This window comes from Syngnathus scovelli, chromosome 4, assembly GCF_024217435.2.
Source record: "Syngnathus scovelli strain Florida chromosome 4, RoL_Ssco_1.2, whole genome shotgun sequence".
Lineage (NCBI taxonomy): Eukaryota > Metazoa > Chordata > Actinopteri > Syngnathiformes > Syngnathidae > Syngnathus > Syngnathus scovelli.
The window spans coordinates 21,811,002-21,838,644 of NC_090850.1; the positions used below are offsets into that span (position 1 = coordinate 21,811,002).

A 27,643-nucleotide genomic window follows, 5' to 3' on the forward strand; every position below is an offset into this window, starting at 1 on the left:
TGGGACGGAGGTGGGGGGGGGGGGGCATGTTTATGCAATTTAAATACAAAATTGCCCAAAAACTTTTATCTATTACAAACCAGTATGTCAGTTTTGCAAAGGCTAAAAACACCGGCCAGTTTCAGATAGCACAAGACAATCAATCAAGCTCTTCTCAATGACAAATTGTCAGCTCCTTCGAAGCTTTCCCTTTCTCGGCCACAATCCAACCAATGATTAAAGCTTCGGCCGACAATTGGCAGCGGATTCTTACTGAAAATGCAGAGCTGCTCAAAGAGCAATCAATATGAATTTAATGCACGATTTGTCTTCACGGGCCACATAAAATGATGCGGTGGGCCGTATCTGGCCCCCGGGGCCTCGAATTTGACACATGTGGTTTAGAGAATTTGATCAACAATTTAGCAAAGTCAAACAACTTTCCATCCATATCATGGAAGCTCCTCTGACTATAAAGATATGAGCAAAAAAAAAAAAAATCTAGAATACTGCAGTATTCTGTGCCAGTACTGCCATTCTTCACATTTTAGAAGAGCCAAGCAGTCAGCAGCACACCCATTCACGGTACATCTCATTATCGTCAAGAAAATCACCCATCAAACACCACCTAGTGAGCAGTCAGTCGTGCCAAGAGGAAATAATAAATTTGCAACGATTCTGATTGAACAATTAGTGTCAAATTTTCCTTCGCCCAAAACGAATTCATATGCCATTTAACGTAAAGATCAAATTTTCTTTATTTTACATTCACAAAACCTACTGTACACATTTTATTTGAATTTCCAGTACAATATCTTTGTTACTCAGCTAATGTACGCTAAAATTAGCTATTTCAAACTGACTCAAATCTAATATAAGGTTCATTTGTTATGAGAAGAATCTATTTAAATTTCCAACATTCCATTGTTGAGGTTATCTGAAGAGGTTTTGAAGATGCTAATGTACTACCAAGTGAGAGCATTGGATCATATCTAAAGCCTTGAAGTCACCCAGTGAGATGTTTCGACATTCTCTGCTGTCCATGATTGCTACTTCAAAAAAAATGATTGTGGGGCGCAGTGGAGCTAGGAAAGCCACAAAGTGAACAAAATCCAATTACCATGCGCCGGTGCCGGTATCACGTATAGAATCTTGAACTCACGCAGTCGATGTAATTGTCAGGGGGATATGAAACCTCTCGTAATACTCCGATAATATACAATCTGCCATATTGGCTCTTTCAATTGACTTGGCTCAGGTGAGCATCGGCTCGGTCTAATTCCCGGGTGAGTGTCCGACCGACCTCATCTCGCTTTTGAGGAGGCCGCGAGGCTTCAAAAGCAAACGACACGTGTCGCTGCGGATAACTCATTGAGCGTACGAGAAGGGCAAAAACTCAATTTGTGAATGCTATTAGGTTTGGTCGCCATGGTAACCGCCAAGCCACTTTGGCTGGGATTACATAAATATCAAGCCTCGGAGAACACAGGACACAAACGCTTGTGTCATTTTTGAATCTGCGGATGCTCGGTTTTTTGGATGCGCCGCTTCATATTCGTGTTGGACATATTCCCAAGTGATTAATTTCACAAACAGATCAATAATTTCAAATTATAAAGTGACTTCAATAGCAAAGCATAGAGGCCACACCCAAACATAAGCACAATAAACTGCACATGAAAAGGAGGAAAGGACCCAAACTAGTCATTAATAACGATAATTCAAACGACAACGAGAATCATATTCAACAGCGTGGAAAATGCCGAGCAAAGGAGAAAAGGAGCCACTTCATCCATCTTGGTGGAAGGCCCAAGTAATCCTACACAACCGCAAAGCGTCACAAGACGACCTCAGCGATTCTTCATGCTTTCACCACCGTTTTAATTTGGAATTTGTCTTGTCATACTTTCTGGTTCATGTTGACTTCTTTGAGAAAATATATTTCTTTCCAAATATATTCACAGTGTAAAAGCCATGTGAGATCTTACACAAAATAAAATGAGAACTCACCCTTTTTTGGTCCTCCAAGCCATGCTGGACAGTTCTCCTCCTGGAGTGCTGTTTTGCACAAACTTCTGCCCCAGCCTCCATCTTCCCATAATATTCACGCTGGTGCACAGGTCGTCAAGTGAAATACGCACTCACGGTATTTCGATCCCACTCGATTCGTTGCAGCGGGGCGTGAACATGGATCCGAAAAATGTCTGTCCATCAACTTTGCTTCATTAAATAGATGAGAGTTAATCTCGGAGAGGGTCCTGCCTCAGCCGCCAGCCGTGACACACGCATAGCGTTCCTTCACGGTTTCTCGGCGCGGTTCTCGGTCTGGCCTGAAGTGAGCGTCAAGGCAGATGAAGAAAATCAGAGAACGGCGGGGTTCTCCTCTCTTCCAAGACCGCCATAGAGATTTTGCAGGGTATTATGATCATAATCCTTTCTTTTGGAAAAGAGTCAGTGAGGAACACATGGGCGGGCCTCAGATGCTCCTAAGTAGCATTCGCCAATTATGAAAGACAACACGCAAAAGCTGGTGTCACTCTCAAAGGTCCGGCAGGGAGCAGCTGCTTGAGTAGAGGAAGACAATAGGCGAAGCAAAACAATTAGACATCTCAAAAGAGATTAACACAATCGTGATCAAAAGTCTACAATTAGTGGACCACTATTTTGGGATTCAGAACTAACTTTCAGCAGTCATATTAAATCAATCACTAAATTAAATGCCAATTTTTTTAGGTCGCCCACTGAGGCAATCTTATATACAAATATTGACATCAACATATTACTGGCGCTTATATATATTTATTTTTGCATTAGTTAGGTAGCCTCCCGGTCTTTCGTCTTATTTGTAGGGTGTATAATCTATCAAAGTAATTATAATTTGCATAAATTCATTTTGAGTCGTATATTAGGAGACATGTTGAAAACACAAAGCAAAATTATAAAATATAATAAAATATGATAATTGCTTAGCAGGGAGCTGGCCGCTTATGCCAAACTATTGAGTGCATCACTCACAACGTCACGCATGAGCATTTTTACGTGATGTTATCCTCATGTACGTGCAAATTAGACTTATTGTTTATTATTGGCTTTAAGAGGAAAAGGAAATGAGAATTTGTTTGAGTCCCTCAGGTGTGCACGTTTCCACCTGACCACAAGCATGTCAAAATATTTTGGACAAATTTAGTCGGATTTTCTCGGTCTTCTAATAATTTTCAGGCGAATGGTCATAATGCATTTTTTTTTTTTAATTTTAAAAATGAATTCAAGTGTTCCAATCTGTCGAAGGTTGGAGCTACACTGCAGCATCCCTGCAGAACATTCTGCGCCGAAAATATAGTCTGGGCTGAGCTTTTTATAAGGTGTTAGAAAAATAATGCACACACAAACTACGGGGACTAACTAACACTAGACAAGATTGTTTTTTTCCTTTTTCATAAAAATCACTCTTACCTTGAACTTCTCGGTTTGTTTCGTCCTCGCGGAGAAGATGTCTTATGCGTGATGCTGTCCCCTGGTCTGTGAACGGAGCAAATGATGCGTTAAGGTACTGTCGGAGATTTTGAGTGGGCAGGGCTGCGAAAATTTACGTCGTTGCGTGGGAGAGAGGCGGGGTACACCCTTGACAGATACGAATTAAGATTGTTCTGAAACTCCGTAGTTCGAATGAGAAACTGGCATAGTGTGCCAAAACAGAACTACAACCGGGTTTGTTTCTTATTTTACGCATGAGAATGTGTCGACCGCGCAACCAATTTGAGTATTCTAATTTTCCAAGTGTCCCTAAAGTACCCATTAGGGTCCCACGCGTTTCCTCTCGCGCATGTAAAATGACGTCACTCGCGTGTTTCTCCCACAACGTCGAAGACGCTCCTTGGTTTCCATGGCGACACGACGCAGGCAGGCTTTTAGCGCCGCGTAGCGGTCAAATGCACATATGTCAGGAGAATTTAAAATCCAAAAGTAGAAATCAGATTAGCTACTACGGTTCAAACAGGGACATGCCGGTCCATAAATTACTAAAAGGCCAAAGAGCAGTAAAATGAATGCTGATGCAATCACGTGTTAAAAATACATCTTTTATGACCCTTTGTAGTGAACATTAACCTTATAATACAAAACAATGACTCCTTCCCATTTCTACTATTATTGGGCGGTACCCAAGGCACAAAGAGCAAATCACCATTATCTTATTGGATAACGAAAACAACAATAAAAGTTTCAGTCCAGTCAAATCTAAGAACTGCAGGCTGACGAGTATTTAAATCCTGTCTCTCAAAGTTGACCAGCCAGAGATTTTTTTTTTTCCTGCCACTACATCCCCAAGATGTCTATATTCACAGATACAACTGCAGAACTTGCTGCCTGCCTCTCTGAGGCGACAATCTGCTCCGGTGACAACTGCCTTGTTCCACCAAATAACTTTAATTCAATATTGAGTCTGGCGTTGAGCACTGTGGCCACCGCCTTGCTGGCAATAATCATGTTCAGCATGGGCTGCGCCGTGGAGGTCTCAAAATTTTGGGGGCACTTGAGGAGACCCTGGTGCATTGTTATCGGTTTCCTCTTTCAATTTGGCATCATGCCTTTCACTGCATTTGCTTTATCGATTGCCTTCAATGTGCAACCAGCTGAGGCCATTGTCATCATTATTCTGGGTTGCTGCCCTGGAGGATCCTCTTCCAATGTTACCTGTCTTTTCCTGGATGGCGATATGGACTTAAGGTAAGAAGTGTCTGGCTCAAGTGAGTTGCTGCTATGTTGTGTGAATCAAAGTAACGTATCCTATCATTTTTGACTATTGGGTCCAAAAACAATCACAATTTGATTTCCCTTCTCTTCAGTATTAGTATGACAGCCTGCTCCACCGTCTTGTCCTTGGGGATGATGCCACTATGTCTGCTTGTATACACCTCCACCTGGACTACTTCAAGCAACATCCAAATCCCATACGATAGCATTGGTAAATATACAAAACACATTAAGTACTGGCAGCCAGATATCTGAATACTGTCAAAGCAAAATCTTGTTTTACGCACTCGTCAACCTCTTTTTTTTTTTTTTTTTCAAAATCAGCCGTCCCCAACCTTATTTGCGCCACGGACCGGTTACATGTCAGACAATATTTTCACGGACCGGCCTTTATATAAATAAATAATACATTTATATAAATACGATAGAACAAAATGATACAACTGGCATAAAACAAAATACAAAGCGCATAAAAATAAAACTCACCATTTAGTATCTGCTCCGTAGCTTTGTTTTAGTCGCTGTAACTCCATAAAATTTTGTGGCGATCTCGGAATATTCCGCCTTGATTTTAATCCTTTTTTTTTTCTCTCGGAAGTTGTAGCCTCTTCATCTGTCTCCTCTTTGGGTCTTTTCCTCTTTCCAAAGAAACTTTCCAAACATCTCTTTTTCTTACTCATTTTTGCAAACTTCTCGGGTTCGACTGAGGTCACATGCCATGTGACCGGGACGAGCGTCTTGACCTGTCAAGAGGCACAGATGCAAAGACGGATGTAATTGGGAGAGAATCCCCAAACTTTTTATGTTTTTCAAAATAAATTCTTACTCATTTTTGCTAACTAATATAGTGAATTTGGGTTTCCTCCTCAGGTATCACTGTTGCAGCCATCCTTGTCCCAATCACTGGAGGAATATATATTAAACATAAGTGGCCCCACATTGCTCAAATGATCCTAAAGGTGGGAATTTGGATTGTACTTGTCGACAAAGTGATAATTACTGTACATTGTGAATAATTTGTCCAGGTTGGGACCGTCACAGGCTTTAGCTTCCTTGTCATCGTATCTGTGCTTGGGGCAGTTGTTTACGAGTATTCTTGGAACCTTAACCCTTCCCTTTGGATCATCGGGACTATCTTCCCCTTTATTGGTTTTGGGATGGGTTTCATTCTGGCCCGCTTTGTGGGTCAACCATGGTACAGGTAAAGTTCAAGATGTAAACACTTTCAAAATGTTAAGTACTAGTAGGCTACTAGCTTGGTCATAATTTTGCATCAGCACAAAAAGTGTGTTTTAGTTTTCCTCTGCTCATATGCAGTGATTATCAGTTGTTGTTTTTAGGTGCCGGACAATTGCTGTGGAGACTGGCTTCCAAAACTCCCAGTTGTGCAACACCATAATCCAGCTGTCCTTCAGCCCCGCTGAACTGGAGATCATGTTTGCCTTTCCCATTCTCTATAGCATCTTTCAGCTGGTGTGGTCTTCCCTGATTGTTACAGGTAAGCTTCGAGGTAAGCTATTGAATATTGCATACCAGAAAAAAAATTCTTCAAAAATTGGACTGCACAGAGCGTTTAACCACATTGTTTTTTTCCTAGTCTATCACTTTGTCTGTTTTGTTACAGGCAGAGGTTAAGAAGCAGTCGTTACGGCCAGATATGGCAATGAAACAAAGTCATATACAGTTCAAGACCAGTCACGGCTCTTCAAATGGTTAACTAGGAATTGGGAGAGACACGTGCCCTTAATGCTAAGCTGTAGTTGTATCATAAAATAATAAAATACACAGAGAATATATGAGGACACAAGGCTATAGGTAGTGATCAATGTTCATGACAATAAAAGTTGTATAAACGTAACATTTAACAGTTGCCGCTACGGTCATTTTGATGATGATCAATTCAGAGCTGTTGCATTTTTCTCCACAGGATACCAAGCCTATAAAAAGTCCCGTGGCCTTGGAACAATTCAAACAAATAGTGAATTTCCATCACTGGAGGATGGCTCTGTAAAAGAAGCAAAAAAGACACACTATGACGTGGACAACAGTGCCTTTGAATTGAACAAAGACGAAACGGCACTTTGACAACAACAACACCCAGAGAGAGGACATTATAAAAACATTAATATTGTAAAACTGGTGTGTGCCCTTACCCATAAAGTATATTTAAATGACTTTCCATTGAGTACAGACTGCTTAATTTTGCTGAATTTCATACTTAGCTAATTAATTTAGAAAAAGAGATCTACCAATCGTTTACAGGACTTGGTTGTTTCTCATATTTGTCAATAAAGTGAGGGTTAAATAAAATAATAAAGCCTGCTTTTATTTATTAGACTGAAAATGTTGCTGATGGTTTTCTGTGCAATGTTGATTTTCATATAATCTTGTGTTTCGACATTTCTGCTTGTATTAAAAAATAAATAAAAGTTAAAACCCCTATAATAGAGTGTATGTCTGGTATCAGCAACTATTGTCCAGTATTAGTCTCGTGACGCACGCAGCGGAAGTGTCGCGGCTCGTCAGTGCGCATGCGCGAACCGGCAGCGCTAAACGTTCAGATTCAACTTTAGTCCACTGAGGAACTTCCCCAACTTGTTCGGCGGATTTGGGATCTTAAAGCCATTCGGTTTCTTCAAGCTCTTATATTTTACGTACATTTTCCCCCTTAATGTACAAATACTTTATGAAACATTTGGATTTACCTCAGAAATAACGCGAATCAAGTATTCGATTACCATGATGGAATCTTTATTGTAGAATTTGGTAAGTGCTGTCCTTGTTTTTGAGATTATGGAATTATTTTAAGTGTGTTTTACTTGTTTCTGATATAGATGTGTTATAGTTGTTTCGTGGCGGGGAAATAAAGCAACACGTCAGCGCGCGTTTGGAAACGACAGCTTGATCTGTCGTAACCAAGAGTTACAACCCTCTTCTAGAACAAGTCATATTTTAAACGAGGCAGTCTTGATATTGTAGTGATATATCGGGCAAAATCTGGCGCAATACTGCGAACGTTTCTGCCTTTTTCCGCTGTAGACTCATTCCGCGCCAAGGATTTCAAAAAGTGTTTACCTGCGCGGGACGACCGGTCAACTTCCTGTTTGGCGCGCTCTCATTGGCTCGTTCGGACTAAAAGGGCGGGAGCTGCCCTTTGATTCGACGGGTTGAACGTCACTAAGGGCCAACCACAAACTGATATTTATTTAGTTTTTGATTCATATTTTTTGAAACAATGTCGATTTGAGACATTTAATGTGGAAATATGATATACAGTGTTTTTGTTACATATTTTATTCTGAAATCAGACAAGGAACTAAATTAGTATGCTATTCTAAGAAAGTTCAAATGAGTTTACATCAATAGCAACAGTATTAAAATATGAAATTTGCTTTTCTCTTCTATTCCAAGGTGGATGATGGCTTAAAAGCCCCTTTGCTTTTGGTAAATCCTTGAAAATCACGTGGGAAATACAATTGATCATGGGCCCGCTCACAACACCTAAAAAGGCAGGACAATCAGGGTCTGTTGATCCATGGACACCAACTTCCAACTTGAAAATGCTCATCAGTGCTGCAAGTCCGGAGATTAGGAACCGAGAGAAGGAACTGTGTCCGCACCCTGAATTGCACAAAGTTCTTGATTCTTCACAGGTAGAGAATATTATATACAAATCCTACACTTGTGACAGACATCCATGCATTTACATTTTGTTATTCTTCTTTTGTAGGGTGTTGAGAATGGAGATGAGTCTGAAAAATTGTTAAGCAGAAAAGAAAAGAGTCTGGGTTTGCTTTGCCATAAATTCCTGGACTGCTTTCCGGATTGGCCCGACCCCAACGCCAACAATGAAATCTACCTAGATGACGTGGCCACTGAACTCCGTATGTCAATCAAGTGAATGAGTAGATGCATGATTTGAAGTTGCATCTTTCATGTTTGTTTTTTTCTGGCACAGATGTGGAGCGCCGTCGCATTTATGACATCATGAACGTTCTGGAAAGCCTGCACATAGTGAGCCGTTCTGCAAAGAACCGCTACACGTGGCACGGTCAAACCAATCTGGCCCAGACCTTGGCCGTTCTCAAGCAGGTGGGCGGGGAGCAAAACTACTGCCAGCAGATGCAGCAGATCAGACAACGCTTCATAGATAAAGAATTTGACGTCGATGGCGACGAGAAGGAGAACCAAGAGTCGATGCAATTGGAGAACGGTGAACAAAAAGAGCTCAATTTTGTGGAGCTACCTGGAGTGGAGTTCAAAGCAGGTAAGGTTGGACTATTATTATTTTGATTTGAAAATCCAGCACGACTATAATTTATTTGTCTTTGTCCGCAGCTTCTGTTAATAGTCGTAAGGACAAATCTCTGAGAGTGATGAGCCAGAAGTTTGTCATGCTCTTCCTGGTTTCTAATCCTCCCGTGGTCAGTCTGGATGTGGCTGCCAAAATCCTGATTGGAGAGGACCCCAAAGCAGATCAGGACAAGAACAAATTTAAGAGTGAGTGTAACTTGACTGTCCCTTCAGTTGAAAAAAAAAAAAAAAAGATCAGGTCATAAGTAGCCGGCATTAATGTTTGTCTCTAGCTAAAGTGCGCCGACTTTATGACATTGCTAATGTGCTGCGGAGCCTGAAACTCATCGAAAAGGTCCACGTAACGGAAGAGAGAGGGAAGAAGCCGGCGTTCCAATGGGTCGGCCCAAACGAACTCCCACAAGTGAAAGGTATGAAGACATTCTGGTCTGCACCTCCTGAATGGGCGCAAGGTTACATACTTTCAAATGATTTTGTCCAACAGTTCGAGATGTGACAAGCGCCCCCTCCATGTGTCCACCTAATAAAGCAAAGGTGCTGGGGTCCCGCTCCTCTGTGGAAAACTGTGCCAAAAACCTCTTTTCATCACCACCGGGGGCGAAACGAAGCTTCACGAGACACCCGTCTCTCATGAAGCTAGCCAAGAGCATTCAAGATGACCGACGGAAGATCAGCTCGGCTCCCAGCAGTCCTGCCAAAGGTGCTGGAAAAAAAATCAGTGTGGAGACAACAAAGCTATTTTGATTTTAGTATTAATTTATTTATTTTTTGTCCCAAGCTGACAGCGACTTTCCCAGCAAAATGGCCCAACTTGCTGCTATTTGCAAGATTAAGCTCGACCAGGAGTCAGCGTAAGTTCCCTTGCATATATTTGGTAAATAGATTGAAATTAGAGCTCCTACCCTCGCTCCCTCATGTCATGTATTATTCACTTTGTATTTGCGCCGACTTCTCCTGCAGTACCAGAGGCGACCATCCAAAGGCAGTTGCCGCCGAGACAATGACGACGTTTGCGAGGCTTCAGCCAAGCGTCTCCATCCCGGCGGAGCCGCCTCAGGCATCCCGCCTAACTCCAAACGAGAAGGCTGGCGGGAACCCAAACGTGCACGGCACCCCTCTGGCGTCCTGGCCTTCAGGCAGAGTCGCCTACATCCCGGCGCAGTGCTCCCCCCTCATCCCCGTCATTTTACCCCCGCAGTCGGGCGGCCGACCCTACGCTGTCTATATTCACCCGTCGTCTCTCAGACCAAACAATCCGGCCAGACCGCAGCCAACCAGTTACGCCGTACGCTCCATGACCTTTGAGGAGAAAAGCGGGCGCAGCTCCACTGCCAAAATCCAACCCGCTTCCAGGGCGCCGGACGAGAGCCCCTCGTTGGTCAAACGGTTGCGTTCGGACTCGGCTGCGGAGAGCAGCCCTTCCAAATCTAGACGGACTGACTCCATCCTCAAGGTAAAAAAAACACGCTTGCATGTGATTAAAAAAAATGGATAGGGTGGAATTAAAAAAAAATTCACAACTACAGGACTCCTCCCCAAAGCCACTTCACGTCCCTCAAGCCCGTCTGAAGATTCTTCGCAGCTGTCAGCTGTCCAACCGGCCCTCCCCCCGCGCCCTCCACCTGGACCCCGAATTCATCAACACTCCCGGCAGTGACGTGATTGCGCAAACACTGGAGCAGAGCTTGGAGACCTTTCTGGACAGGGATGACAAGGCGGTGACTTCTGATTGCGAGACGGCTTTAACGCCCGTCAGAACCACACCCGTGCAAATTAACACTGAGGTAAGAGACCACACAAACAAAACTTCAAAAATAATTGGATTATTGATTACTCCGCCTGTATCAGACTTTAGTTCCAGCTGGATACCTGATCCCACTCACCCAGCAGCCTGTTTTCACGTGCAAGGAAAATCAGGGATCAGCAGCAGAAAACAACAAGCCATCTACTCCTGCTTATGTCTACCAAACACCTACTGCGGGTAAAAAACTATTTCTGGCTCGTCGACCGTAAAGCTGCGGTATAAAACTGACCGTATTCTACCTCAAACAGGATCCAGACCACCCCCAGTCCAGGAAGTGACTCCCACCAACTTCCGTCTTCACGGATCATCTACAACCACCTCTCCGCACCCGAACCAGCAGGTCCAACGTCTTCACAGTCCCAGTCCCGCCATCCTCAACTTCACCCTTCAGAACCTGGGTCTAATATCCGGCTCCAGTCCTGGGAATGCCTTCGCTTCACCGCAAACCCCCGAGCGGTCGAACGCCGTGCTCAGCCCTCTGACTCTGCAGCAGCGAGGGATGGTTTTCATCAAGCCCATGACGGTCCAGCAGTCCTCGCACCCGGTGGCTCTAATCAGCATTCAACAGGTACCGATTGAGACCCAATTGAAAGTCAACCCAACATGAACATTGTGTCTTTTCTCCTTGCTTGTAGCCTTTAATGACTACCCCCAAAGGGACGGGACTCCCCCAGCCCAGTTTCTTCCACACACCGGTTCCCCTTTCCCCTCTGGCATCTGCAGTGGTCTCCCCCAGTGGACAAGCGGCCCCTAAAACTGCTTACATCCCTCAAAGAAAACTGGACGTCAACACTGAAGAAACTCTGATGTCTGTATAATGTTTGCTTGTGCTTGTGTGGGGGTTTTATGCATTATTTTTTCCTCCGTTACTTTGTTTAGAATTTTGCAATGGTCTTGACTTCTGGGGAGTGCAAATGAGATTCAATACGTGGCAGGAAGATATTTTTCCATTCTTTTGTTTTTCAGGCATGCTAATGTGTGATTGGTTTGATTATTTCTGAAATGTTCAAGAGGAAACCACTCGTCTAACTCCCGCCTAAATCCGATGGTTATTTTGTTTTTTTTTGTTTTGACTGAAAGTTTTTAAAACCGCCCTGACTGATTCTTCGTCGCCAATGTTAAAAAAAAGACAGAAATGTTTGCACATAGTATGTACGTGTACGATTACACTTTATCAATGGAAATAATGAGTACGTAAAAATACTTCTGTTGAATTCTATATAGACTTAATCTGACATTGATTTCTTGCTTAATTTATACAAAAATAATCTCTGATATCCTGCTTCATAAAAATATGTCAAACATAAAAAAACTGAGATCATGTCGCTTGTTTGTGTCTGACATTTACTCAAATTATCTTGAATAATGTTTCTTCAGATATTTCCCTAATTTGAAAAAAAACATTAGTTAATTGAATATTATGAATTGTCAAGAGGTTTGAATCGTCATTTTGATTAATGTGATTGGCTGTTTAAGAGGGTGACCCTCACCTCCAATCCAAAATCTGAAGTTCTCTCACTCACTAAATGATTTCTCTAGCATTCAAATACGAGTCACTCTGAATATCCAGTTTCCCACTTGGATGAATACATCTAAATTCATTCAACTCATCTGGTGTTAAAATAGCAGGGCGGCAAAACACGGTCATCAATTTCGCCCTAGTTTATTGTGTGTAGGTAATCCCTAAACCCGCATGCAGCTGTGAATCCGGGCACCCGCGTCGCTCTGGAAGTCAGTAACAAATGTTTGCACGGCTGACGGTCAAGGCCTCACTCATCCTGTGATGAAGGGTCAGAGGGCTTGGCTCAGTCACAAGTTATTTTAGGAGGATACTTTCATTGAGGCGTCACCACCGATAGTGAGTTGGGACTTATTTAAGCCAGCCCGGTACGCGCAACGCCACACGAGCGCACGGACGAAAATCAAGGTAAGCTCTGATTTATTTTATATAACAATCACTTATTGTGATTTTTTTTTTTTGTGATCCTGGCTTCTGTAGAGCTTCTATTTATAAAATACTCACATACCATATCTGTGAGGTATCGGACATGGCAGACACTGAAAGGTATTCATTGGGAAAGACCTTTAAGAGACATTCCAGTCTTTTGTTCAAAATCAATTCTGCCCTAACTGAAGGTAACAAGGAAATAAAACTGGATGAGAGTTTATTGATTATTTTTTCTCTGCCCGTTAAAAGTCAATGTCGATTTTCTGTAAACCTTCCATGGCAATTATTTATACATCATTTACTACTTAAGTATTCCGTTACATACTAATTGGATAAGTACAAAAAAATGATAATTACATTTATTTTTATAATTAAAGTATTTCAATTCATCTTGACAAGTGTTGTGAAGCCAACAAGTTTTTTTCCACCAACATTTTTTCCATCGGTGTAGTTTACGTGCGCTTTAACAAAGTCCTACTTGGACCACATCCCCCCAAACAATCCGAAACATTTTTGTCCACTTAGATGCCAAACTGGGGAGGGGGTGCAAAATGTGCAGCCTGCGAGAAGACCGTCTATCATGCGGAGGAGATCCAGTGCAATGCGAGGAGCTTCCATAAAACCTGCTTCATGTGCAGTAAGAACACTTTTGCCTTTCCTCTCATCATCCCAAAAAAGCAAATGTCATGATGCTGCCATGGTTGGAGGTCACGTTACCATCTGCAGCTGTCCAGGCTTCCCATACTTGACCGTATTTGTTTATCTGCCCAAGATTCGGTTGCAACCGAAGACTACGTGATGACTAGTTTGTTCCACTGGGATGTCTGAAAGGCCTCCGAGATAAGCCTCTGCGCACTGGTGGTCTTTTCTCCCAGCTTCACCTCGCACTTTCATCTCTTGCTATGAATAGAAATGCAATATCTATGTGTAATGGCTCTGCTGACTGATAAAACTTGCTAGCTGCTGGCTTTGTTTAACCGTCACTCCAGTTTGACAACGCGGCCTGGTCACAATTGGTTTAATAATAGGCTACAAATGGTACACAATATTTTTTAATTATCATTTTTTCTTACTGCAATAATGTCCAGACACTGGTGGGCGAATAGATCCAAATATTAATTATATCAAGAAGAACCACACCAGTATCAATATCAGATCGAAACTAGTTTCAGTTTTGTCAAACAGGCCACAAAACCGGATTCATCATTACATAGTTTGGTATTGGCGATACTGGCCCTGTATTTACTTGGGATCGGGTCCAAAAAAACCAGTATCGCAGACCATACTGACAGCCTCTCTGTTTGTTCTGCACAGTGACCTGCAGGAAAGGACTGGACAGCACCACTGTAGCCGCGCATGAATCTGAAATCTACTGCAAATCTTGCTACGGCAAGAAATATGGTCCAAAAGGCTACGGATACGGCCAAGGTGCTGGAGCTCTCAGCTCAGATCCTGTTGGAGAACATGCCAACCAGCAGCCTGATGAGTACGATCAAAATATACCTAGACATGAAATACTAACACACAAAAACAGACTTTTAAAGGAATGTAAACGAACATTTGGAGCAATACTACATTGTCCTAAAGGTTAGACACATGTTTCCTTAATTTAGAAGTTTTATTTTGACTTTTAAATGTTTTTTTAAATTGGAAAAAAAAAAATCCGCGATGTAGTGAAGCCGCGATAAACGAAACGCGAAATAGCGAGGGATCACTGTATACCTAGACACGATCAATCACGTGACTCACATTCACAAAACAAATTGAATGGACAATTGGGCCATTAACGAAGCGTTCCCCAACTTCTTTTGCGCCACGGACAATATTTTCACGGACCGGCCTTTATATAAATAAATACATTTATAATAAATATATAAATACGATTAAATAAAATAATACGACTGGCATTAAAACAAATACAAAGTGCATACAAATAAAACTCACCATTAAATATCTGCGTAGCTTTGTTTTGGTCGCTGTAACCGCAGAAAATCCCGTTGGAAAGGGAAGCTAGCTTTGGGACGGGACCGGGACGAGCCGAGCGTCTTGACTTGACTTGAATTCACCTGAGTCAAGAGGCACAGGTGCGCCGACGGATGTAATTGGGGGAGGATCCCCAATTTTTTTTTATATTTTTCAAAATAAAATTCATACTCATTTTTGCTAACTTTGCGGGTTCAGCTGGGGAAACATGTCATGTGACCTGAATTAATTGATTGGCGATAATATATATATTTTTTTGTTTTTTTTTGTGCGGGCCAAATGATCCACGGACCGGTACCAGTCCGCGGCCCGGTGGTTGGGGACCGCTGCATGACTCGGTCCAAATTTTATAAATGCCATTATTTCCTCTTTCCTAGGTCTAAACCACGACAAACATCCACAAACTCCACTTCTAACAAGTTTTCCCAGAAGTTTGGTAGCTCTGACCGCTGCCCTCGCTGCTCCAAAGCTGTCTACGCGGCAGAGAAGGTGATGGGAGCAGGAAAGGTAAGAAGATAGGATTAAGATACTTTCATAGCTCTCTGACATATTGATTTTCATGACTTCTGACTGGGCCAAATTAAATGACTTATTACTGTTTAAGTTTTTGTGTAAAATTAAGATGTCATTACTATTTCTGAATAACTTTTTTTTTTGCAGCCTTGGCATAAAACGTGCTTCCGTTGTGCTATGTGTGGTAAAAGTCTGGAGTCGACCACAGTGACCGACAAGGACGGAGAGATCTACTGTAAAGGTATGATTCAAAACAAGCAGTATCAAAAAATATATAATTTATTGTGCTATTTTCTATTTTTCTTCTCAGTTTGCTATGCCAAAAACTTTGGGCCAAAAGGATTTGGACTGGGCAATGCTGCCATGTTGGAGGAACGAGAGTGAACACTGGATGTCAAGAAGGATGAACTAGCCTTAAATTAACATTGAAACACCAGAATAGTAATAAAAACGCTGACCTTCCTCTGGTTTATGTATTTAATAAACCATATTTGTACCAAATCTGCCAACTTTCTATTGTGCTTTTCCTTTTTGGGTTGTGGGTGAGCTGGAACTTTTTCCGGCTGTCAAAAAGTCTTGTTAGAAGTTTGGAGACAATTTGGTTTAGCGTGTGAAAAGAGAAAGCCAATCTCCGAGCCCACACCTAAGAACAAGTTGCTTTTATTGAAATAACATAGTGGTCTTTCATTATGAAACCCATGCCATTCATACAAAACACACTTAGCACGTAGAAATATCTTTACTCTCCATTTTTAAAAAAAACAAGCGTGAGAAACTTAAAATGGCAATAAAAATTGTACATTTCTACAATATATTTGCAAGTGATGTGTTTGACTTCCACAGGTCAAAAAGGCAGCAATAGGCCTATAAAAAAAGAAAATAAAATCCACTGGAGTGATTTCCCTTTTATAATGAGCCTTTGGATGGATTAAAAAAATAAATAATGACCCTGTGCTTTTTTTTTTTGGTCCGAAGCGGTGGCTTATGGTCTCCTGAGATTTACACCATGTCCGTGTGTCTGAACAAACGTTGGTCGCGGCCTGTCGGGAACTGCTGCGTCCAGTCGATGATGGCCGGTTTGAAGAGGCCGCAGCAGCGCAGCTGGAAGAAGGACGCCAGGTTCCTCAAGACACCCAAACTATGGAGAGACGGATTAATCGGACACAAATCAAGACCAGAATGGGGCCAAACTAAAAACTCACTTGTATGGATTTTGGGACAGGGACAAGGGTAGTCTGTGTTTTCTTGCGTGTATACTCAGACTCATTCTCTCGGCAGTGGTCAGTCCGAGGAAAGCGATCTAAGAAAAAAAAATGGCCGTTCATTGAGATGGTTGGACTTCAATGACGAAACTTCAGCACGGTAACGAGCGCCTCGCCTGGTAGAGCTGCAGGAGTAGGATGAAGCTGGACCAGCAGGTGTGGTATAAGGCCAAGAAGAAGATGCACAGCAACCACGGAGAGCAGTTGATGATGGCCAAGACCACCGCTAGCGGACCGTGCCCCTCGTGCTGCGGCATGCAATGTTTCGACCAGTCTGGAAACGCAAGAACTCATTTGTGATTTGTTTTAAACAACCTGAGGTGGCGCTGTCTAATAGGAAAGTAGTAAATCGGAAGCATGACTCACACACGAGGCAACCGTAGAACATCCAGATGCCCATGAGCAAAAGGCAGATCAGAAAGAGGACAAAGTAAAGATGATTCCTGGCTCCTGCAAAAAAACAACAAAAGCTTTCAGTCAAACGGAATTCACATTTGGCGGAAACCTTGACGCCGTTGTACCGATGCAAGAGTTGGTCCACACGGAGTGATGGTCCTGCTTGGCGACACACGAGTCACATATCTGGCAGTGGCTGGCTCGAACTGGTTTCTTAAGCTGAGAGAGATTCAAAGCGTCAGCAGTTGCACGGCGGCTTCTGTTATTGAGCTCGAGCAGTTTTGCTGGAAATCTCACCATGCAGGAAGTGCAGAAGATGCTCGGGTCCAGACAGCCGGCCTCAGCCAACACCAAGACATTCTGGAGAGGCAAAGAAACATTAGTGACAATAGCCTCATCATCCAAAATAAATAAATAAGACTGACCATTTTTTTCTCCTCCTCAGTTGCCTTTACAAATCCAGGGTCAGTCTTGCAGGCACGCAGGTAGTAGTAGAGCAGAGCGGTGGCGGTGAGTGTGAAAAGAACCTGCACCGTGGCGCTGTGGCCATGTGGGGGCGCAGACGTTAAGAAACAAGACTCTACTGGCTGGAATAGCTCTGAATTAAAATAAAATTCAAAGCTGACTCTGGACAACACAGTCCTACATTCTACGGCACGTGCAAAGGATATCTGGTAGGAACCAGAGGCACCAAGTGACGAGCATCCAGAAGATGGAGGCCATGAGAGTTGTGGCTGGTACAAGTGACTGAAACATGGCAGTGGGGAGATTCCTGTTGAGGCACAAAGATTCAGGTCGTGGTCATATTTTCACGTACAAAAGGCAAAATATCTTACAAGAGCAAATAGATCCGAACCTCGAGGCCAAACTGACGGCACCAACCACGCATGCCAGCAGGATCCCTTTGAGCAACCAGGAGTCGGAATTCATATCCAAGATGGCAGCCAAACAGCCAAAAATGGCGGTGGAGAGCATAAAATGAAGAAACATCTAGAAGGGAGGAGAAAAATCAAAAATTACATTATGTCTGTGAAAGTAGAACGTAGTGATGTTTGCCTACTTTGTATTTGGTGACAATTCGTAAACAGCGCGAGTTGGCTCGGCTCCTCTCCTGTTGGACTTGGTTGAGCATGAAGATGAGGAGGGGGCTGTGCACCTGGTGGGCCAACTCCAGAGGTGTGTGTCCCTGTGAGAGGTACGACAAAAAAAAAACAAAAAACATACACAGCTGGCAGTGGAAAGAAAGATTCAACATATTTGTGGCACTCGGTGTTTTTGAGTGAGGCTCACGTTGATGTTTTCCAAATCCAAGCTGGCTCCAGCGTCCAGCAGCACGCACGCAGCGTCCACGTTGCCCGCCAGCACGGCACAATGTAGCGGAGTGTTTCTGTTCACTTTGTCCACGGCGCTCACCGAAGCGTTGTTTTTGATTAAAAAGTTTGTGGGCTCAGGCCTGCGATGCAAAGACAATTTACTTTCTAATTTCTTGCTAACAGCCACGTTATATTAGCAGACAATAAAATCATCTAGAAGTAGCAGACAAAAGTATCTGGACACCCGGATATCATCTAGAATTTTTTTTTTTTAATGTTTCTCTTGATTCAGTTCAGGATTAAACCGTTATTTTGTGTCTCTATACTTTTTAGATACCATTTGAATGAATCTAAAAGTCTTCAACTGAAGCGTACCCGATAATCTTCTGGGCTGCTAGCATGAGCGGCGTCTGCCCGTTGCAGTCAGGGCTGTCAACTTCCTGGAAGGCAAAAAAGTGAAAAAATATGAGGACAAAAAAAAAGTAAAATATAATATAAATGTGTTTTGGCGCTAACCTGCCCCTTAGCCATAAGATAAGCGGCTATGGCCATGTGCTGGAAGAGGATGGCGAGGTGAAGAGCGCGATAACCTTCTCCGTCTGCGATGGAGGGATCTGCTCCGTACCTTATCAGCTGAATGACCATGGGCAGGTGGCCCTGTCTGCTCACAGAAACGCAAAATCTTATTGAAGACAGATGGAGTGAGAGGCTACGACCGATCGATAAAAGATATTCAAAAGGTGTCGGTCGCCACCTTATGGCCCAATGAAGAGGAGTCGAGTTCAGGTCTCCTCCAAGCTGGTCAACTATTGCTCCTTTAGAAATGTAATACCTAGAAAAAAACTGGTTTTAATTTACATAGCACATTTATTTGAATATTATTTGCACATGTTCGTACTTGACTAGCTCCAAGCGATTGTTGATGGCCGCCCAGTGCAACAGCGACACGTTCTCCTTGTCCAGCTGCCTGACGTCATACCCGGCCTCCACCAGCTCCTTACAGCGATCCAAGATGCCAAACCTGCATGGAGTTCATAGGGACACAAGTCTTAACACTTTTGCAATTTTTTTTTTTTTTACTTTTGAGATTTTCTTCAAACAGTGCAATATTTACGATGTCCAGTCCCATTTACAAACCTGACAGAAAATATTACAAATATGAATAGCTTTCACGTCAGTGAGAAAAGGGAATGGCCGTTTGGACAAGCAAACAGGTATGACTCAGCAGAGAATTTTTTTCATACTTCCTCATTCCCACGAGGCGCCGCTTTGTTTGAGTGCAAGTGGTGACTATTTTAAAAAAAATGCTCACGATGTCTTCATCGACTGCATGCCAAAAATCTTACTGTGATGCCTTCACGATGTCCCAGCTGCTGCTGTCATCCAGGTGCGACCGTTTCTTCGGCTGTACACTTAGGTCCAACGCTTCATCCACGTGGTTGCCAAACTGTCCGTGAAAAGTCGGCACGAACGGGAGCCCCATGGCTCCGAACGCTGCCGCTCTGGGCCCGTGACTGTGAGAATGACCTGAGTGTCCATCCTGACAGCTGTCATGTGCATGACTGTGCATCTGCAAGAATCCAAACACAAAAGGAATGTCCAAACTGTGAAGTAATCCGCTTCATTGCAATAACAGACGGAAAACGTTATTTCAAAACCACTTTTTGGGGGTAGGTGTTGGAACTTGATGCCCTGAATAAAAGCACATGACTTCTAAGTGGGCAATCTGAATCTGAAATATTTGTTGCATTAATTCATCTTTTTTTTAATGACTGGATATTTTAATTAGGGTACATAATAGACAATTATGTTGACATGTTTTGAAAAAAATAACATTACTCCTGTGATGCTGAAAGTCATCAGATCATCATGAGGCTTAAGACACTTGCAGGAATCAAGGAAACATTATCAGATCGATAAATATGAGAAAGACGTCTCCTGCACTGATTGCACGCCTGCACTGTCAATCCCCTCTAATACTTCAAACCAACCCCGTTTGTAGAAAACCTGCTGCCAACACAAACAATGGTGCACACAAAGGAAGAAATGTCAAGTAACTAGCGTGCACAATGTTTACTGTAAAGCTACTAGCATGAGGCTAGCGACCTGCAGCTAACATTCTGACAGTGAGTGGAGAGAAGGACAGGTTATTCCGCCTTCAAGGAACTTGCAGACAGACGGGTTCGACAATGCTAGCAAGCTGACAAATGAATTAAAATTTGACAAAATAGTGTTTTTTGCAAAGCGAGACAAATGTAAGAGATATTTATTATGTTAAAATACAGACTTACATGACCACCTTTGCTCCAGTCCATTTTGTTGTGAAGGAAATCAGGGAAAGTTGCTGCTCATGGAAAGGCCGGAGTCAACAATTCACTTCCGTTACGTGCCCTTCAGAATAAAAATAATATTTCCGTGACAAATATAATTGTTAAATAAATGAAAATCTAATTCAGTAAAAAAATAAAAATAAATGTGTCCTGCATTGCTGTTATTTGACTGTGTTGTGTGTCAATTTACAAATTAAAAAAAAAAAAAACACTAATTCGAAATTTACTGAGGTACATAACTGGATAACAATAGAGCAAAAAGACGCCTACACAACACAAAGTGTCACAGTCATTCTTAAATTAAGAAAATACAAACTAATTTCATGGGCACCCTTTAACAATAAAATATCCCGTCGCGCAGTTATCATGTATCAGATACTGCGTAATGATAATAAAATAATACACTTAATAATACACGGTTATTTTGAAGTATTTAATTGACCATGTAACATAGCCTTTGATTCAATAAGTTCCTACACGTCCACTTAAAAAGCAGCAGATGGCGCCATAGTTCAATAAATGGAGACAATTTATTCCATCGAGCATTTTGCAGCGATCCTTTTCCTTGGATCGTATCGAGACGCGTATTTTCTTGCAGGGTTATATATATGTCCCATAAGAGCAATTTTCCCTCAAATGACATCAAATGATATTTCTCTCATAATAATGCACGCGCGCACACGCACGAGCACACGCGGATAAGCAGTCAGCGGCTTTTGAAAATAGAGGAAGCAGGGTCATCCAGTAAAAACATGTAAGGGGGATATTGGACAATGGATAGTACCTCCCAGCTGTGTGATCATGCTCACCAAGCCTCATTCATGTTTTAGCCCATTTGTGCAGTTCTTGAAAAACATGAATGTTTTCAGTCTATTTCAAAACAACTTTCCTGGATAAAAAAAAAAAAAAAAATGCTACTTGATAAAAGTCACCAGCAACATCTTGGTGACGGAATTTTGAAACATGAATTATTAAGGAAAGTGGATTACCAGTCAAAATAAAGATTTAAAAGAGGCAACACTGAAAAAAAATCTATGAGTAGAAAACGACAATCCTCATTTATTTTGAGGCACAGCTAATATATATATATTTTTTTCAAAAGAGTGGACTTATCTAACTGAACCCGACAGCTGACTGTTTGATCGCAATGAAAATTAGGGAAAGGGGGGGGGGGGGTGGGGGGTTCAGTAATATGCACTCTTCACAGAACACTTAACTCAGACTCTCTTGAGATATAAACACTGGAAAGTGAGAAGACCAGAGCTGATACAAGTTAATTATCATAAAAAGGTGAGTGTGTATGTGCGTTGGATGCTGCACAGCTGTCAGCCATTGGAAACTCTTCAATCACCATAGAAAGGAATAAAAAAAAATTCCAAGGTTCATGAGTCTGTTTTCTCTTTGAGATTTTTAGAAACACTTCAAACACTCCACAAATTCTGTTCAAATTCAGTTTGAGGTTTATTCAAGTGAGGAGCATAATCAAAACTTCTAATATGAATATAAAAAAAAAGCCATTGCATGGTAACACTAATCGAGAACTGGTGGGGGTCATCAAGTGGAATGAGTCTGTTTTTACAGACAGTTACAGACGCTTATAGAAGTAAATCAGTGTGAATATGAGCTGTTACGCTTGGGTGGAACTGAGGACCTGCAAGGCCAGAGCTGATGAATGGCGCTAGATAAAGGCAGCGAAATTATGTCCTGGGCAAAGACAGATTGTCGGTCAGAGTTCAGGGAGGACAAGAGCTTCATCTTCGGGGTTCAGGGACAGCACCAAATTACAAGATAGGATTATTTTGTGCCTTCACACGATGGTCGGAGAGAGACGATCGGTGGGGAGACATTACGCTGTGAGCCTCGGTTGCTGCAGTGAAATCAGTTGAGCTTGGACAAAAAAGGAATGAGAAGGAGGAATCCAATTTTACACACTCTTGCCTGTGTGCTCCTAATATTGCCGCAATATGGGATAACATGATATAGTACGGCGGAACTTCCAAATTGCCTCAAAAAAGGACACCGCTTGGTTGTTCAGAGGTCTCAACAGTGATGTCGCACGAGTCATCAATTCAATTCAAATCAGGGTTAATTTTAGAGCTGTGTGTTATTTTTGCGTGCAAACTTTATCTCATCACTCAGTAAGTGCTAAAGTAAAAACTTTATTTGGGATCTGTCACAAACTGTTTTTTGTTTGTGTTTTTTAGGACACAAGTGCATGGAAGCAGGGAGGCAAGACTGAACTAGAGTCATCTAAAACATTCCCCCAAAACCAAAACCAGTTCATCTATACAAAAAACAAAACCAAAAAAAAACCAACCAAAAAAATCAATGCTGAATCATCAAAAAGTCAAAAACCAAAACCAGTTTATCTATAAAAAAAAAAAAAAAAAAAAAAAAACAATGTCCCAAGATGTAAAATAACAAAGCAACACAGAACATAAAAACGCACATGACCACTGACTGGAAGAGAAGCAGCAAGAATTGTCCGACGGACACCACCAAACTAAATACAAACTGACAAAGCAACAAGGTCCACCTGGACAAGACACGAGCGGCTGAGGGATCTGATTGGTTGACCCGAGAGACCTGGTCTGACGAGATCAGGTAGAAACAAAAACCTAACGAGCAATATGTCGGAAAAAAAAATCCACACAAGAAAATATAACAAAACAAATCTCAATTTAATCCAACCAACACAGATCATGACTACAATTTTCCACCTTGAGATACTTTCAAGGAATTTTACAAAATTCCACTGACAGTAGAAGATGCTTGATCGACCATCTTTGAACCTCGATGCAAGGCTGTTGTTCGCTAAATGTAATATCTCGCTAATTTGCATTCAAAAGACATTTAGTTTGAAAAGTTGACGCTCACATCCATAAATTTTGTACTGGCCTTCATACCAGATATGGAACTGGTCCTTCCTTCCTCCAAAACCTTGGCCAAGCCTTCCATATACTGGTTTAAATGTTCTCCCCTTTAACCTCTGGGCATTTAGCTGTCCCATTACTCATCGGACCTCAGCCATTCGGGTCACGTCTCATCCTTGTTCTGTCAGAATGAATGCTTAAAAATGTTCTTCTGACTTCTCCCTCATCACGTTTAGCAAAACATTCCAAGCATGTGAAATTCAGCCAGCAGATCAGCCGCCCGCAAATGGAAAATTGATTAGTTCTGGACTTGTGATTTCTCCAGCGACTATGAAAGATGGTAAAATGGTGGCTTCATTGCAAATTCTTCGAAAACATCAACTTTTCACATTTCGTAATCACTCAAAACAGAGTTGGAAGTTGGTTTCTTGGAGTTCGTGACATTTTCTCTGAAAGCAGCCAAGATCATTTTGATCATACTTGACCCACGACGTGTGTTTTTGTGAGTTCATTTTAATTTACGTGAGAGAGTCCACAGAGGTTAGGTGCTCTTCTCTCAGTCTTCCAGAGAACCACCTCCCTGTCCAGCAGTGCCAGGGTGGTGGTGGGAGTCGCTCGGGGAGGGGTCAGGGTTGGCGAGGGATGGACATCCCAACAACAAAGGGCCGTTGGGGTGATAATCCCACCTAATGCCCCCTGTCTGCACCATGTCTGCAGTGGCAGATTGAGTGCACTCATGCAAAAGGTTACTTGGGTGATCAAGTGCTCTCGTCGAGGGGGGAGGGAAGGCGTAAGGGGGACGTCACAGGCCACATGTCTTCAGTGGCCTCAACGGACTGTTGTCCGCCCAGATCAGCAGAGGCGGTGATGTTCTGCGGCAGCTGATTCAGCAGAGGCAGGCGGGGTGGCTCATGAATTATGCAAGAGGTCTCGTCATAGACTGGCGGGTCAGTCGGGGGTGAGACCACATATTCCGGAATGACATCGAAATTATTTACCACCTTTAGATACGTTGACATAATACTCACCGAGGTACTTTCCGACTTGAAATGGCTGTAATACCTATGCCAGGCCAGTAGTTGGCAGTGTTTGACAGAAACGTGATATTAACATGACCTCGGCGAAATCGTGAAAAACACAGATGTCTATATTCTTGGTTGTATAAGTGTGGGATTGTCTGCTTCACAATGCTGCTGAGGTTCTGAAATATATTTTTGGGAGGCTCGTAAATTAAAAATCTGGTAAATTTAACGGCAACCTCAACGCATATCGCTAAAACCAGTCAAGGTTGTACTGCAGTCTCTCGCCCAAACTCACGTATCGGTCTAATGAAGAGAAGTCCTTCAGAAAATGGATGGATGCCTTGATGAATAGATGCAATAGGTACATTTACTGTCATTCATGTATTTCCTGCGTTTGCACATGAAGGAAACCCGAGTAGCTGTAGTCATGCAGTAGGTCTTCAATTAATTTCGCTTTCACTAAGTTTTATGATAATGATAAAATACAAGTCCTCTAAATGACTAATTCAAATCTAATTGCGTGATTTTGCTACAAGGTCACCACAGTCTGTCAATAAAAACTTAAGCAGCCCTACTCACACTCAGGAAAGCAACAAATTCTAATAGCTCATAAAGAAACTGAAGAGGAGCTTTGATGACAACATTCTGTTAAGAACACACACAAAATCCTTGATTTGGAAGTTTGGGGCTCATTAACACCATGAGCAAAATAAAATTCTTTTCAGCACACTGAACTTTAGTGAGCTGAGTTCGAGGATAATGTGAAGATGTTCTTCAAGTGCAATTTACGGGATAAGCACAAGTATTTACTCGATTGGTTGAATTGGAGAGTTGTGTTTAATTTCACAAAGGGAGACCTTCGTAATATGAGAAAGATGAGACGTGAGAGGCGACAAAACAAATCCATCCTTCTTAATTTACAGTTTAGAACTGGAGCATAAAGTATTCGAAAGTCAAGAAAAGATGTCCGTCAAGTTAGCTAAATTTGAAATGATAGGGTTGCCCCCGGCAGTAGTTTATCCAAAATCATAGTTTGAGTCTCACAAATGTGGACCTAGCATGAGTACGACGTAATGTTAATCACCAAATATATGTACATTGACAAAATGTGAAACGAACCTAAACCAAGGCAGGAAACATTTTGGATAAGTAAGATAGGCCCAAGAGGGTGATTGTAGCTCGCTATCTAGCTATTTAGCTAGCTAGCTAGCAAACCTAAGCCACTATACATTTTGGATAAGTAAGGTAGGGCCAAGAGGGTGATTATAGCTTGCTATCTAGCTATTTAGCTAGCTAGCTAGCAAACCTAAGCCAAGATACATTTTGAACATCTTGGATAAGAAAGTTGGGCCAAGAGCTAGCTAGCTAGCTAGCTAACCGTACTAGTCCATCAGGCAGCATTCTGCGGCTCTTGATGTGCGATCGAAGGTGCTTGAGCTGAATGTGTTTGTGGCTGTCGCACCTCTGACAAAGGGAGCCATACATAACACAGAGTAATCGAGGAGGACAAGCCAATCAATAGCCAGAGAGGCCGTTTGACCCACGCTTTAAAATGACAAATCTCCTGCCTTGCATCACGGAGATTGTCTCTCTCCTTTGCACTGCAGCCAACGGGGAGAGCCGGCCGGCCAAAACAACGAGAAGAGACAGGAGCTCTGTCAGCAGACCAAAGTTGTTTTTCTCTATATTCATACATGGTGTAAAAACTTTTGTGAATTTGATTCAGGTGAAGGCAGAGTCTGAGCTTGGCGGACATGTGGGTCATCGTATTTTATTTTATTCCACCGTCACTTCTGTTATCATGCACTTGTGCTATTTGTCTTCAAGTAGCCTGTCCTGTAGATTACTCTGGCTACTTGAAGGACAACCAACTCGACGGCGAATGAAGAAAGAAAAGAACGGGTAATTTTTTTTACTTTTCTTATTCTGCGACATTTTCATGACGATTGAGTAATTCTGGTGAGGATCCCAGAGGCAACTCATCGCGTTTCATCTTTGCTTGGCCGTTTCTAATTTGCATTCCGTGCTTTAGCTTGAATCAAATTTTTATCCACTGTGGCCAAGAAGCTCATGCTATGACGTACATTCGCAACTCTTGCTTGTCAGGGGGGCTCGTTGTGACTGTGTAGAAAGGTTCTCTGTGGTTTTATTTCAGAAAACTGACCCATACTGGGGTGACGAGAGCCCAGTAGAAGCAATGGAAAATAGTGATGACTCACTAATTGGCAATTTCAAGCTACCGCCACGCTTTATAGTTAGCTTTTCTGCTTCTAATGCAGTGGTTAAAATCCAGAATGACTCGCTCAGAAAAAAATTTACTCGTTTGTTTAATTTCACCCTTTCACATCTTTAAAATTGATCTTACACAGAGTCTTTTTTTTCTTCCTCCAAAATACAAAATGAACTTAGTAATCAGAAATGTGTAGTGTGGTGATGTTTGTAAAACTCTTTCAGGCCCATTTTGTTTCCCAACAGGGTTGTTTTACAGTGAGGACCACAGATGGCGGCAATCTTTAAATTGATTGGACAAACAAGACAGAACCCCCGCCATTGATTGCAAAATCCACTATTAATGACTTTGCCACTCTGAGCACACAATGTTTTCACTGCACAAGTCACAAGAGGAGGAAGAAGAAACATTGCACAAAGACGGGCTGCTCTCAGCGACTCTAAAAAAAACAACGTGTAGTTCTAAGAAGATCTCAAACTAGCCGTGGTGGAGTAAATGCATCTACCGTGAAAGAGTCCTGCTGTGTGATTTTGTACTAGGGGAGGGGAGGGGGGTGAAGGTGGTGGGCTGGATGGAGGCTCATTCATCAAGTCATTACGGGAGGTGGCTCTGGTGGTATTTCTGCCTGTCCATCAGTAGAGGAGGACGGGGGAGATGTTCCCAGAGGAGGACACAAGCTCCCCCCCTTCCATCTTTCTTCATCTGTTCGCCTTCCTCCCCCCCCTCCAATGCCCCTGGCCTGTTTTTCCTCTGACAGCTCACCTTCTGACTGCTATTACCCCCTCCCTCCTCTCTTCCATCACACAGACCCCCTTTACTTCCATCTCTCCATTTTCCGCCCCTCCCCTTCACAGCCAGCCCCTCGCATTCCCGCCACTTCCCTCGACCGACTCTCTTCTTTTTTGCATTTCTCCCGGGAGGCAG

At 42.5% G+C, this 27,643-nt stretch overlaps 4 protein-coding genes and 2 long non-coding RNA genes across 10 annotated transcripts in view; 4 read left to right on the forward strand and 2 right to left on the reverse strand.

Annotated features, from left to right (window-relative positions):
• The window catches only part of csrp3 (cysteine and glycine-rich protein 3 (cardiac LIM protein)), a 53,957-nt gene extending 38,163 nt beyond the window's left edge, over positions 1-15,794 (forward strand). The window contains exons 1-6 of one of the 2 annotated variants that reach the window (XM_049717162.2): positions 12,624-12,776; positions 13,323-13,434; positions 14,112-14,283; positions 15,158-15,287; positions 15,441-15,534; positions 15,604-15,794. In XM_049717162.2, coding sequence (XP_049573119.1) covers positions 13,323-13,434; positions 14,112-14,283; positions 15,158-15,287; positions 15,441-15,534; positions 15,604-15,677 — 582 coding nt within the window. In that variant the 5' untranslated portion in view covers positions 12,624-12,776 and the 3' untranslated portion in view covers positions 15,678-15,794. Of the gene's footprint in view, positions 1-12,623; positions 12,777-13,320; positions 13,435-14,111; positions 14,284-15,157; positions 15,288-15,440; positions 15,535-15,603 lie in introns of those variants that run through there. The other variant, XM_049717163.1, reaches the window with a different exon arrangement.
• Positions 4,285-7,029, forward strand: LOC125966745 (ileal sodium/bile acid cotransporter-like). 2 transcript variants are annotated; one of them, XM_068650354.1, is made up of 6 exons: positions 4,285-4,704; positions 4,824-4,942; positions 5,602-5,690; positions 5,757-5,932; positions 6,072-6,229; positions 6,659-7,029. In XM_068650354.1, the coding sequence occupies exons 1-6, from the start codon at positions 4,307-4,309 to the stop codon at positions 6,814-6,816; spliced, it is 1,098 nt and encodes a 365-aa protein (XP_068506455.1). In that variant the 5' UTR covers positions 4,285-4,306; the 3' UTR covers positions 6,817-7,029. The 2 variants fall into 2 exon arrangements, with proteins under 2 accessions (XP_068506455.1, XP_068506456.1); XM_068650355.1 differs by having other exon boundaries at positions 6,072-6,206; positions 6,636-7,029.
• Positions 6,299-14,910, reverse strand: LOC125966758 (uncharacterized). The gene is made up of 2 exons (XR_011086703.1): positions 14,742-14,910; positions 6,299-6,736 (listed from the first exon to the last, which is right to left on the reverse strand). It is a non-coding gene; the product is annotated as an uncharacterized lncRNA (long non-coding RNA).
• On the forward strand, positions 7,258-12,170 carry e2f8 (E2F transcription factor 8). 2 transcript variants are annotated; one of them, XM_049717058.1, is made up of 13 exons: positions 7,258-7,497; positions 8,143-8,384; positions 8,462-8,615; positions 8,690-8,998; positions 9,070-9,231; positions 9,318-9,455; positions 9,530-9,745; positions 9,824-9,896; positions 10,006-10,498; positions 10,572-10,829; positions 10,894-11,026; positions 11,098-11,417; positions 11,485-12,170. In XM_049717058.1, the coding sequence occupies exons 2-13, from the start codon at positions 8,214-8,216 to the stop codon at positions 11,665-11,667; spliced, it is 2,610 nt and encodes an 869-aa protein (XP_049573015.1). In that variant the 5' UTR covers positions 7,258-7,497; positions 8,143-8,213; the 3' UTR covers positions 11,668-12,170. The 2 variants fall into 2 exon arrangements, with proteins under 2 accessions (XP_049573015.1, XP_049573016.1); XM_049717059.1 differs by having other exon boundaries at positions 9,575-9,745.
• Positions 15,795-15,937: 143 nt separating the features above from the next.
• zdhhc13 (zinc finger DHHC-type palmitoyltransferase 13) lies at positions 15,938-20,672 on the reverse strand. Its single transcript, XM_049717099.1, has 17 exons — positions 20,556-20,672; positions 19,611-19,834; positions 19,163-19,285; positions 19,019-19,096; positions 18,781-18,925; positions 18,640-18,704; positions 18,242-18,404; positions 18,012-18,137; positions 17,808-17,941; positions 17,621-17,723; positions 17,377-17,499; positions 17,249-17,311; positions 17,077-17,170; positions 16,922-17,005; positions 16,672-16,829; positions 16,496-16,593; positions 15,938-16,431 (listed from the first exon to the last, which is right to left on the reverse strand). The coding sequence occupies exons 1-17, from the start codon at positions 20,577-20,579 to the stop codon at positions 16,293-16,295; spliced, it is 1,944 nt and encodes a 647-aa protein (XP_049573056.1). The 5' UTR covers positions 20,580-20,672; the 3' UTR covers positions 15,938-16,292.
• A 4,877-nt stretch (positions 20,673-25,549) lies between these two features.
• On the forward strand, positions 25,550-27,231 carry LOC125966756 (uncharacterized). 2 transcript variants are annotated; one of them, XR_007480531.2, is made up of 3 exons: positions 25,550-26,245; positions 26,320-26,391; positions 26,965-27,231. It is a non-coding gene; the product is annotated as an uncharacterized lncRNA (long non-coding RNA). The 2 variants fall into 2 exon arrangements; XR_007480530.2 differs by having other exon boundaries at positions 25,550-26,391.
• Positions 27,232-27,643: the final 412 nt, after the last annotated feature.

Coding starts and splice junctions, on each gene's coding strand:
- LOC125966745 (XM_068650354.1), top strand. CDS start 4,307: ATGTCTATATTCACAGATACAACTGCAGAACTTGCTGCCTGCCTCTCT. Junction 5,691..5,756: donor TTGCTCAAATGATCCTAAAG/GTGGGAATTTGG, acceptor TAATTTGTCCAG/GTTGGGACCGTCACAGGCTT. Junction 6,230..6,658: donor GTCTTCCCTGATTGTTACAG/GTAAGCTTCGAG, acceptor TTTTCTCCACAG/GATACCAAGCCTATAAAAAG.
- e2f8 (XM_049717058.1), top strand. CDS start 8,214: ATGGGCCCGCTCACAACACCTAAAAAGGCAGGACAATCAGGGTCTGTT. Junction 8,385..8,461: donor AAGTTCTTGATTCTTCACAG/GTAGAGAATATT, acceptor CTTCTTTTGTAG/GGTGTTGAGAATGGAGATGA. Junction 9,232..9,317: donor GGACAAGAACAAATTTAAGA/GTGAGTGTAACT, acceptor GTTTGTCTCTAG/CTAAAGTGCGCCGACTTTAT.
- zdhhc13 (XM_049717099.1), bottom strand. CDS start 20,579: ATGGACTGGAGCAAAGGTGGTCAT. Junction 19,097..19,162: donor AATCGCTTGGAGCTAGTCAA/GTACGAACATGT, acceptor GTTTTTTTCTAG/GTATTACATTTCTAAAGGAG. Junction 16,830..16,921: donor GTTCTACGGTTGCCTCGTGT/GTGAGTCATGCT, acceptor TTGCGTTTCCAG/ACTGGTCGAAACATTGCATG.